Source organism: Olea europaea, chromosome 2, assembly GCF_002742605.1.
Source record: "Olea europaea var. sylvestris chromosome 2, O_europaea_v1, whole genome shotgun sequence".
Taxonomy (NCBI): Eukaryota; Viridiplantae; Streptophyta; class Magnoliopsida; order Lamiales; family Oleaceae; genus Olea; species Olea europaea.
Window position 1 is genome coordinate 22845993 of NC_036238.1, and position 13320 is coordinate 22859312.

General features: G+C 31.4%; 1 protein-coding gene across 1 annotated transcript; it reads left to right on the top strand.

The window, feature by feature from the left end:
- Positions 1 to 15: 15 nt before the first annotated feature.
- On the top strand, positions 16 to 2741 carry LOC111366975 (GDSL esterase/lipase At1g54790-like). Its single transcript, XM_022987655.1, has 5 exons — positions 16 to 613; positions 777 to 977; positions 1131 to 1297; positions 1585 to 1855; positions 2284 to 2741. Exons 1-5 carry the CDS (start codon positions 376 to 378, stop codon positions 2550 to 2552), a joined length of 1146 nt encoding a protein of 381 aa, XP_022843423.1. The 5' UTR covers positions 16 to 375; the 3' UTR covers positions 2553 to 2741.
- Positions 2742 to 13320: the final 10579 nt, after the last annotated feature.

Sequence of the window (13320 nt, forward strand, 5' to 3'; positions counted from 1 at the left end):
CCCCCCCCCCGCCGCCCCCGGGCTCCATCTGACACCCAATGAAATATTGTCAAGTGGATCCCTGTAAAGCAATTTGGCAAAATGCCCTGTACACATAGCATGGTCGGAAAACAAAAGGGTAAAAATCTCATCATAATTATTTCCCCATGAATTCAACGAGCGTTGAAGTCAAAAACATCAGCAGTACCCTACAAAGGATAACCAGTATTTAAGCAATGGAAAACAGTTCTCTGCATTTCAAAGATAACTTTGAGTACACACAAAATAAAGCTAAAAACCCGCCAGCCCTTCTATTATAGGAAAGAGCAAATCTGCCGTTTGGTTGGCAGTTATAAACCACTTATAAGCCAAAACTTCATTCGTTTACTTGTGAACATGGCTTCAAACACTTGGACCAGCTTCCATATTCTCACCTTGTTCTTGATCTTATTTCCGTTATCAAACTCCATTGATTTCAATTACCCTGCTGTTTTCAACTTTGGAGATTCGAATTCTGATACAGGTAATCTTGTTGCTGGCCTTGGCGAACGGCTTGATCCACCAAATGGTCAGATTTACTTCAAAAAACCATCTGGGAGATTCTGCGATGGCCGTCTGATTATTGATTTTTTAAGTACGTGTTTTTTCTCACTAAAAGCCTCATTCTTTCTCACCTCTATTCACTCACAAAGCAATCGTCCTTGGATCTTCAAGTAAAAGTAACGAATAAAGTAAAGAGAGCAATGAAAAATGATTCATTTAGTCGACCTCAAAATTATCGTGTGTGGTTGTGGCAGTGGATGCAATGGACTTGCCGTTTCTGAATGCATATTTGGAAGCTATTGGGGCACCAAGTTTTAGAAAAGGATGCAACTTTGCAGCTGCAGGTTCTACCATACTTCCAGCTACTGCATCTTCTGTTAGCCCTTTTTCATTTGGGATTCAAGTGGCTCAATTTTTCAGATTCAAGACTCGAGTTCAAGAACTTCAGGCTAAAAGTATTTATTTCCGTGATTTTAAATCATAGAATAACATTATAGCATACCCTTAAATTCTCTAAAATAATTGGCTATTTTACTTACAATTTTTTTTTTTTTTTTTTTTTTTTTTTTTTTTTTTTTTTTTTTTTTTTTTTTTTTTTTTGGCTGCAGCAAGCAAATATGACAAGTACATCCCACCTCGAGATTTTTTTCAGAAGGGGCTTTACATGTTTGATATAGGACAGAATGATCTTGCAGGAGCTTTCTATTCTAAGACCTTTGATCAAATTCTAGCTTCAATTCCATCAATTCTATTAGAATTTGAAGATGGCATCAAGGTTAGTAACTGTAAAAGTTACATGTGTACGACCTCATATTTTCTGTAAGTCCCAGCCCGGTCAACAACGAAGATGCGGGCACCAGAAAACTCGAAGGCAGTGCAGCCCCATTACACCTTTAGCTACACTATTATCATCTCTCCTATAACTTGCTAACATGTCATGACAGTTATATTCATTTTTCTTAGTACCATATATTTCATATCGACTAGAGATGACTTTACATAACTTACTTATTTCATTTTTCCTTTTTTTCCCCCCAATTTTTGTGTCTCATTTTTATGCAGAGATTATACGACCAACAGGCAAGAAACTTTTGGATTCATAACACAGGCCCCCTTGGTTGTTTACCACAGAATATTGCCAAATTTGGAAATGATCCATCAAAGCTTGATGAACTTGGATGTGTTAGCACCCACAATCAAGCTTCAAGACTTCTCAATCTGCAACTTAATGCACTCACTAAAAAGTTGCAAGGCCAATATCCAGATGCAAATTTCACATATGTGGATATTTTCACAATCAAGTACAATCTCATAGCAAACTATTCTCGATATGGTTAGTATTAGGGTCGGCTACATGAATTCTTTATTTGTCACTCTGTTTCGTTCATTGCTAGATATGCATAAAGATCTAAAGCAACAAGTTTCTTCACAAATACATTATGTCATGTTAGCTTTAGTCTATCCCTCCATCTAGTGACCTATCGAGTCGAGATCATGTCACTCATATGAATGGAAACCTCATTAGATCCACAAAAACATGTCCCCATCACGTAAGTTTTCTTTCATTTATCTTAAAACGACGTCACCCCTACTTACTAGTGTATACTCTTATTTCTATCTCAGCATCATGAACATTTCATCCTTTACAGCCCAACACAGCTATTTTAGCATCCATGTATTCTCGTTTCTCACCTTATCCATTTCAACATCGTAATTTCTGCTATGTTCGGCTCACAACTATTTCACTCAATTTATGTACAGGATTTGAAGAGCCCATAATGGCATGCTGTGGATATGGAGGTCCACCTTTGAACTATGACAGTAGAATCACCTGTGGACAAACTAAGGTATTGAATGGAAGTTCAGTGACAGCCAAAGGTTGTAATGACAGCACAGAATATGTGAATTGGGATGGGATTCACTACACTGAGGCTGCAAATCAGTATGTTGTATCACAGATTCTCACTGGAAAATACTCTGATCCATCGTTTTCAGACAGGATGCCTTTCCTTTTAAAACTTAAATTCTAAATTGTTTTATAGCTATGTGTTTTTATATTTCTTGATCTATTATATATAACCAAAATCTATTAATGAATTAAGTTATTCATTCAATGTTCTCTGAAAAAGTTCAAGATGGAAATGTAGAGATGAATAATTTTGCAGGGGAGAATTTCTTGAAAATGATATATAGAGTTCATGTGTCGTTTAACCAGTAAACTCTGGATTGTTCTGATATTTTGCTATTTGCTTCTCGGGGCTTTCCATTGGCAGGCATTTCATTCATTTCTTTCCTTACTAAGGGAAAAAAATCGAAGTCTTAATTCCCAATAAATTTTAGATACTCATTATTCTTTTTTCGTATTTTGCATCAATCTAAGCTTTTCTTTTCTCTATTTTTCTTCAATTTTGCCCTTTTGATAGTATGAAAATTGATGTATGAGTAAGAAACTCAGCAAATTACCAATAAACTTAACACGGGAAACTTCCTGTAAACCGAATGTGATGAGTGTTGTTTCTACGCCGTACTTGAGCATGCCTTGTTGCCTTCTCTGAAGCCATTTCCATATGCTGTTGATGTATCTGATTCAATCTGGTGTTCATATGTCAAGGACTGGTAAGGTTTTGTGCTCTGTATTGAATTAAGAACTCAAACCTCCTTTTATGAATTATAAAAATCTTTGATTCAGCTAAGCTAAATAAAAGTGCAAAGTTACTCATAAGTAACTATTGTTTCTAATCATGTTTTACATTACCTTTTTCTTCAAGTAAATAAAGTACTTATTTTGAAAATAGTTTTACCATACTATATGAATAAGTTGCTAACTTCTAATGGTAGCCACAAAAAGAAATTATTTTCTTTTAAAACAAACTTATTTACTTGCAGTGAACTTTTTAGACTTAGCAGGCATCTTTTTAGTACAAAGTGCTTGTTTGGATAAAAATTATTAGTTGCTGAAATTATAATGTAATAGCAATGAGTGGTGGATAAGTGGATATTAGTTGTGGATCCTATGAAATGTGCGGTTAAAAATAATGCTTGACTTCGACCATTAATTTATAATACTTCTCAATCATGGACGAAGAAAGAGTACCTTTAAGTCGCAGCCACGTATGCAAGAAAGACACTATTGGAAGATATTCATACTATTCCAACTGTCCGCTTTTTTGAAAGACAAGACCAACTCTATTTTCTGGGATCTGTATCCATGGAAAATGAATGAGAAAATCCCCAATCTATCAAGTGGATGGAATGATACTTGAACAGGTAACAAGAATGTTTTACGCAAGTGCATAGAGTACATGTTTAGTATGCTACATCGTGGTTAGTGTGATAATTAAAAGGGTAACAAGAATGTTTCACACAAGTAAATGTTTGGTATGCAGTATTGCAAATGACTGTACAGTACAATAAACAATATTTTAAGTTATTTTACTTCATTAATATAGTACAGCACTATCCAATCCTGCCTACCAAACGTGTTTACAATGAATTCAAGATGGATTGCAGTACTTGAAACCTGAGACACATAGCTTACATGGAAATGTTTCAGATAGTTAATGGCATGACTGAGGCCAAAAGGAGGAGCATGTAGCAAAATTGTACAAAACTGGGAGTTCAAATATGCACATTAGAAGCATTGGAAAAAGAGAGTGTTTTTAACAAGCATTGCAAAAAATAAGCACGAAATAATGATAGAAACTCTGGGCTCTACTTCATGTTGAACCACTTCATCTAAAAGTTTAAACTGTTAGAGAGTTATCAAACTTATTTTATTTACGTTATGTCTTCAACATGAAGAATTACCTCTCATACTGGCGATTCAATACAAAATGGTACACTTAGAACATCATATAAAACCAAATGACACGACAATCTCTAAAGCGCAGAGATTGGTTTTAAGGTTTTCTTTTCCCCTATTTCAGCTACTTAGTTCTTGAAAATTCCATTCTCAGACAGTACGACAGCAATAAAATGATACTTATTTACTTGATTCATAAGTTTGAGAGCTCAGATTATCGTTCAATTATGTCGTTGGCTATCCAATTATTTGGGTGCTAAGAAACAAATAAAGGTTCAACATACATTTAAATGAAACCATTGAAACGTTCCAAGTCTAACGTTGGTGATTCTGTTCTGATATTTCAGCTGCAATCAAGTGAATCATTAATGCGTGAACCTATTACGAGAAATGCTATATTTTTTTAATTAAGCTTCTTGAACAAATGAAGTGTACAAAATGATGAGGTGGCAACACTTGATTGACTGGTTTGAAATTGTTCTTTCTCCCAACATTCAGTGAAATTGTGCTATGCAATCTGTAAAACTGTCAAGCAAAAATTCCTGTATTGTTAAGGGATAAAATTCAATAAGTTGGTCTATATTTTCAACTTTATTCGATGTGAAATTTTATCTTTTAACATGCCTATATAATCTTGAAATATGCATGCTCATTTTTTGAGTCTTAATGGATCGGATCGAATTGCTCGTTAGAATTTAATAACTAATACCATATTAAAATCCAAGATTTCAACTTAAAAGGTCAACATTATTAAGAAGGGTAAATCCTTATAAGTTGGTTAATGTTTTCATCTTTACTCGATGTGAATTTTATCCCTTAACATTGGACGTGGAGTCAGTGGAGAAAACTCCAAAATCAAGTCGAGGTGGAGACTCCACGTTTAAACTTTCCTGAAGAGTCTTAGCAAGCTGTTCATCTTCTTCCAGGTGAGAATCATTTTTTTCCTTAATATCAAAACACATAGTTAGGGGTCATTTAATAAGAAAAAAATAAATAAAAAGAACTGCAAATCAAACACAGAGTACTTCATCATCCCAATCAACCCAAATTTCAGATAGTGCACACAATTTATACATCCTAAAGTAAAATTTCAGATGATGTGTAGGATCGATGGAAGTAGAAATAAGGTTGGATTATTTGACCAAACAAAATATCTCTTTGCCACTGCATTTCGGTGATTGACTTAAAACACGAGTTATTATTCAAAATTAGTTTAATATGCACATCATTTAATTAAATTTTATTTTTCTCTCCTATTTTCAATCATATAATATTTCATAAAATAATATTCCACGAAAATTGAAAGCTTTTTCGTTTTTATCAACCACCCATTTTCTTAAAAAAAAAAAAAATACTATTCCTCAGATTAAGATTTTAAAAAATGGGGGCAAATGGGGCTATAATAATTAATCTAAAGAAAAGCTACTTAAAATAAAAGATAGAGAAAGATAATAAATATTTTTTGAGAGTAGTAAAATTAAGTGTTAAATATAAAGAGTTTGTTAGAATATTTCAAAATTTTAACTCTCTAAATTTATAGACACTCTCTAAATGATAAAATATATTATTTAAAAATAGAAAGTCTTGGAGATACTCTTAACCTTTCAAATCATACTCCGAGAAATTCTTTAAATTAACATTTAGATTAAAAGAGTGAGTTTGACTCTTCAAATTTGGAGAGTCAAACTTATTTTTTATAATTAAATGCATTTAAAGTGCTTCAATTTTCAATATAAAAAATAAAAAAATATTTTAAATGAAAAGTTAGTTAAAAAGAAAGATAGAGAAAAATATTAACTATTTTTTGGGAGTAGTGAAATTAAATGTTGAATATAAAGAGATTGCTAGAGTACTTCAAAATTTTAATTTTCTACATTTATGTATGGTCTACAAATGATAGAATATACTATTTAGAATATCTAGGAAACGCTTTAAGATATTTTTAGCAAATTTTGGTAAAAATTGATGATATGTGTAGTTTAATTAATTTTTTTAGAAGTACCATACAGAGTCTTAATCACTTTTTAAGTTTATTATTTTTTCACATGCATTTTAATTATTATTAAAATGTGTAACTGAACTATATTATTTATTATACTTTTTGAATTATTTATTTATTTTGAATTATTGTTTTGGTGATTTAATTTTCAAGACAAGGTTAATTATAATTAACTTGGGTGATTGGTGTTTGTTGATTGGCGTAAAAATGTGACGTTCATTGAGAGATTTTCAATTTCAATATTCGGATAACATACAAAAACTACCTTTTAATTTTAAAATGTTTGCATTTGTAGCATGGAATTGCTCCACTTCTATTTCATACTCCATTCTTTTTGGAAATACTTTTAAAATGATTATATTACAACTATCTTATTCTATTCCCGACTCAATGTAATTACTTATTAAGCTCAATAATAGAAACCTGTTATAAAGTGAAGAAAAGAGAAGAGAACGGAGAGAAGTCAATAAACTTGTGTGTTTTATTAAAAATCAAAGCCCTGTATTGATAGGATTGAATTAGGGATACAATAGTAATTATTTTTAGAGCTGCATGGGTATAATTGTCATTTATCTCTAAACCCTAATAAATTTTCCTTTTACAACACTTCCTCTTGAATGACACATTACAAAATATCTGTCTCGTTAAAACCTTATTTGATAAAAACCCAATAGGAAAAAAATCAAACGAAGGAAAAAATACAATTATTTTGGAGTACTAAAAATAAATGCCGTCTAATTAAAACCTTACTAGGAAAATCCAGTGGGATAAAACCTAAGTTAAGGAAAAAAAGTGCAGCTACTCTCCCTAATATTGATCACTGAAAATCTTTGAATCGGCGCATTCCAATCTCATAAACTAATTTCTTCAATATAGATGTTGGCAATACTTTTGTGAATAAATCGGTCACATTGTCACTTGAGCGAATTTGTTGGATATCGATATCGTCATTCTTTTGAAACTCATGTGTATAAAAGAATTTTGGAGAAATATATTTCATCATATCACCTTTAATATAGTCTCCTCTGAGTTGTGCAATACAAGCTGCATTGTCTTTATACAAAATTGTTGGATTATCCTTTGTTGAAATTAATCCGCATGATGCTTGGATATGATGGGTCATGTTTCTTAACCATACACATTCTCGGCCTAATTCATGGATTGCATTAATTTCAGAATGATTTGAAGATGTAGCTGTCAATGATTGTTTCACAGATCTCCATGATATAATCGTTCCTCCACGTGTAAACACATAACCTGTTTGTGATTTAGTTTTATATGGGTCAGATAGATAACATGCATCTGCATATCCCACTAAAGTAAATCCTGACTTTTGAGAATAAAATAATCTCAAATCAATAGTACCCTTTAAGTAACTAAAAATATGTTTAATATCATTCCAATGTCTTTGAGTTGGTGTAGAACTATATCTTGCAAGGAGATTTACAGAAAAAGCTATTTCGGGTTGAGTGTAATTTGCAATATAAGTTAATGCTCCAATTGCACTAAGATATGGTACTTCAGGACCAAGAATTTTTTCTCCATCTTCAAGTGGACGAAATGGATCTTTTTTCACATCAAGTGATCTAATAATCATAGGTGATGCCAATGGATGTGCATTATCCATGTAAAAACGTTTAAAAACTTTTTCTGTATACTTAGATTGGTGAACAAATAATCCATCTGCGAAATGTTCAATCTACAATCAAAGACAAATTTTGGTTTTTCCCAAATCCTTCATCTCAAATTCATATTTCAAATAATCAGCAGTTTTGTTGAGTTCTTCAGGAATTCCAATTAAATTTAAATCATCAACATAAACTGCCACAATTATAAATCCACTATTCGTTTTCTTTATAAAAATACATGGGCAGACATGTCATTTTTATAACCCTCATTCAACAAATATTCGTTAAGACGATTATACTATATGCGTCCGGATTGTTTTAATCCATATAATGATCTTTGTAATTTAATTGAGAACATAGTTCTCAAGCATGTATCGTTTGTTCTTGGTACTTTAAGTTATTCGGGGACTTTCATATATATGTCACTGTCAAGTGAACCATACAAATATGCAGTTACTACATCCATAAGGCGCATATCAAGTTTTTCTAATACGGTCAAACTAATTAAGAATCTAAAAGTAATGATGTCCATTACGGGAGAATGTGTTTCCTCATAATCAATTCCTGATCTTTATGAGAAACCTTGAGTTACTAGTCGGACTTTGTACCTTGTGATTTCATTATTTTCATTTTTCTTTCGTACAAAGACTCATTTGTATCCAACATGGATTACATTTTCAGATGTTCGAACTACAGATCTAAACACTTTTCGTTTCTCCAAAGAATTCAATTCCGCCTATATGACTTCTTTCCATTTTGGTTAATCATTTCTATTTTGATAGTTTTTAACCGACTATGGTTCAGGATCCTCATTTTGTATAATATCAAGAGCCACATTAAAGGCGAAAATATTGTCTATAACAATATTATTTCGTTCCTATAATTTATGAGATAACATAATTTATTGAAATCTCATTATTTTCGGACACTTGTGATTTTTCAGGAACTGTATTTTCAATATCTAATTGATTAATCTTTTCTAATGTAGATTCTTCCGAAATTTTTGGTTGATTTTTCTCATGTACTTTTTTTTCGAGGTATAGAATTTTTTGAACTAATTGATCGACCATGTTTCTGGTGTATTTGAGATTCATTTTGCTACAACAGATTGTCCTACGGGGACATCAAATTTTGCTGGAATATTTTTTGTTGGAACATATGATTTTGTCACTTTTCTTTCGTCAACAAATATATCAGGTAATTGATTTGCAACTCTTTGCAAGTGAATGATTTTTTCAACATCTTGCTCACATTGATTGCTACGGGGATCAAAATGAGATAGAGTTGTTTCATTCCAAGAAATTTTACCTTGTTTTTCAGGTGTAGTTTTTCCCCTCCCAAAGTTGGAAAAGTCATTTCATTAAAATGATAATCTGCAAAACGTGCAGTAAATAAATCACTCGTTAAAGGTTCAAGATACCTAATAATTGATGGTGAATTAAAACCCACATAAATTTCAAATTTTCGTTGGGGACCCATTTAGTATGTTGTGGGGGTGAAATAGGAATTTGGACAGCACAACCAAAGACCCGTAGGTGAGAAATATCATGTTCATAACCAAATGTCAGTTGCAAAGGTGAATATTGATAATAAGCTCTAATACGAACCAATGATACAACATGTAGTATGGCATGACCCCAAAGAGAAGTTGGGAGTTTTGTTTTCAAAAGTAATAGTCTAGCAATAAGTTGTAGACGCTTAATAAATGACTCTGCCAAACCATTTTGTGTATGGACATGCGCAACTGAATGTTCAACTACAATCCCAATGACATATAATAATTATCGAATGCTTGTGGTCTAAATTCACCAGCATTGTCAAGGTGAATAGTTTTAATTGAGTAATCGAAAAATTGTGCTTGTAATTTTATAATTTGAGCAAGTAGTCTAGCAAAGGCTACATTCCTAGTAGAAAGTAGGCAAACATGTGAATATCTAGTGAAAGAATCAATTAATACCATAAAATAACGAAATGGTCCACATGGTGGGTGTATTGACTCACATATATCTTCATGAATTCTTTCCAAAAAAGTTGGAAAAGCAATATTGACATTTGTAGTTGAAGGTCTAATGACTAACTTGCCTTGCGAACAAGCTACACACGTATAATCATTAGGTAAAAGAATCTTCTCATTCTTTAAAGGATATCTATGTGAGTTGTTTATTATTCAACGCGTCATTATAGTTCCTGGATGTCCAAGTCGATCATGCCAAAGTATAAAATTTTTTGGGTCAACGAACTTCTGGTTCGTGACATTATTTGATTTAACTATTTTTAAAAATTTATAATATATGCCAGATGTGAGTGCATGAAATTTTTCTTTTATTTTGCTTCTGCCAAAATACAAAAGAAATTATACAAAAATATTCGATATTATTTTCTTATGTCATCTCAATATGATATTCATTGCAACAGATATCTTTAAAACTAAGCAAATTTCTTCTGAATTTGTTAGAATAAAGTGCATCGTTAATATATAATTTTGTATTATTTGGTAAAATAATACAAACTATTCTGGAGCCTTTAACGATATTCGTTGTACCTGATATAGTATTGACATTATTATCTTTTAATGTTAAGTCCAAAAAATATTTTTCGTTTGGAAGAATAGTATGTGTAGTTGCACTATTAATCAAGTAGGTGTCTTGACAATCCATCATGAATCTATCAATATAACAAAATAGATATATTTTAAAAAATTTGAATTTAAATTCAAAATGATAATCATAATTAATACTGTGAAATTAACGATAGATAATAAAGTTCAAAATTTTTGCGAAAAGTAAAAACATATTTCAAACTAAATTTCTAAAATAAAGGTAAATACTAGAAACATACAAAAAAAAAAAAAAAAAAAAACTAATCTATATCTTCCATCACACCACCCCCAATCAAATGGTCAATATTTCCATTTGGATCAGCAAAGAAATCGGAGACATCGAAATTAGTCACATCAATTGAACCACCGTAATCAACAAAATTTGTCTCCACTTTTCCCTTTCCCTTAATTGATTTTTGGTAGAGATCCACAAGGTATTTTGCCGTACGACAGGTACGTGGCCAATGCCCTTTCATTACACATCTAAAACAACTTTCTTCATATACATTTTTAGGTATGTTACTTTCGTTTACTTTGTACCTTTTGAAATTGTTGCTTTGTTGTTAATAACTTTGTTGATTATTTCGTCCATAACTTACTCCGTGTGCACGTCAGCATCCACGTCCAAATTCATCTCCATGTCTATGTCTACGTCATTATTTTGATATTGCATTTGCTTCACGCAATGGTATAGAACCAGTTGGACGTAACCTATGATTTTTCACCAGTAGTTCATTATTCTGTTCAACAATAAGCAGGCAAGATATAAGTACTGAATACTTCTTGAAACCACGCTCGCGATATTGCTACTGCAGGAGCACATTCGAGGCGTGAAAGGTGGAAAAAGTTTACTCCAACATATCTTCATCAGTAATTTTTTCTCCACACAATGTCAATTTTGAACATATTCTAAACAATTCAAAATTGTACTCGCTAACAGTTTTGAAATCTTGGCGAGGACTATAGTCCTTTGATGAGCAAATCTTTCAGTTAATTTTTTCCAAAGAACTTGTGGATTTTTCTCAATAAGATAATCAATTTTCAATCCATCGTGAAGATGATGATGAAGGAATATAAGTGCTTTTGCACGATCCTGCAGGGATTTTTTATTTCCTTCTTTTATTGTCTCTCTTAAACCTTTTGAGACAAAATTGATATCAGCATCAAGTACCAATGATAAATAATTTTTGTCAGAGATGTCAAGTACAACAAACTCAAGTTTTATGATGTTTGTCATTTGATTAACTACACAATAAAGTAAAAGAAAATATAATTAGTTCCGAAGAATATGATTAAACTTCATATAATAATTAATCAAGTAGTCAAACGGGGTTGTGGGAGAGCAATACAAGCGTCGTGTCGATATTAACATGACATAAATTACGTGTTTTCCTTTATGGATAAACACTAAAATAATATATTCTTCGAAACATATGTTACTTCAGGAGCATGTTGTATTTTATTATTATTTCTTTAAGATTAATACGTCAATATTCTTCTGGAATATCGAAAAATATAATTTATGCTTTTGAGGAAGAAGTAATATTCTCCAAGAATATTAATTATAATATTATCCTATTTTAGGAGCAACAAAATTTTATAACAAAAATTTGATGATTAATTGAACGATAATTAAAATTACTGAATAATTAAATTTTCTCACCAAATTTACACACGGAGATATGTGAATGCAACTAAAAATTATTCATGATGGCAATAATTAATGAGGATGACACATGCAATATCAAATCAAATCATAAATAAAGATTGATAGCAAAAGCTATGAAAATAGTTTAGACTATATCATATGTCAAACAGCAGAATTGATGATCAGAATTCATGTGCAAACCAAATAAACAATTAATTTGGCAATTCTAAGTAAATTGAAGGCAGGAACATAGGATGATGTGTAAACCAATACAGGGCTTTGGTAGACATGTTGTAGGCTTAATATTCATCACTACACGTTTGACGGTGATTAAAGAAGCAGACGAAAAAGGCGTTGCACAAATAATATTTTATATCTTTAAAGGCCAAAGCAACAAATTGATGGTACCGATGCATGAATAATTAGACGTGAGTTGGATGCACGAATTGATAAAAAAAAAAATAAAAAAAATCACATGTTATCAAATTAATTTCGATACATATGATAAATAATTATGCTTTTAAAAAAAAATTTACTACCTTTACAAATTTTGAAGAATTAAGTGTTCGTGCTGATAACTTGTTGTGAAAAGTAAAGAAAAGAGAAGAGAGCAGAGAGAAGTCAATAGATTTGTGTATTTTATTAAGAATTAAAGTCCTGTATTTATAGGACGGAAGTAGGGATACAATAGTAATTATTTCTAGGACTACAGGGATATAATTGTTATCGTTATTTATTTATTTATTTTTTTTTTTTTTGGGAATGATATTGCACATAAATTTTAAATTAAGAGATTGACAATGACTTGGTCCTTTCACCAAATAAAGATTTGATCATATCATTACGTTTTAATTTTCTATTGAGATCTCGTCCACGACTTTCAAATTTAATCACTTATTTGGACGTCCCACTAAATAATGATTCAATTAAATTGTTGCATTAGAGTATCTCTATGGATCGTTGGGAACTCCTTCCTAAATGACTAATCTTTATAATCATAATATTTTTTCGTGTCATTCATAATCAATATCTTTAAATAGTGTATTCAAATAATAAGATAATTTGCCTAAATACCTTTTTCAACAATAATACATAGTATACAAGACATAACATATAAATTTT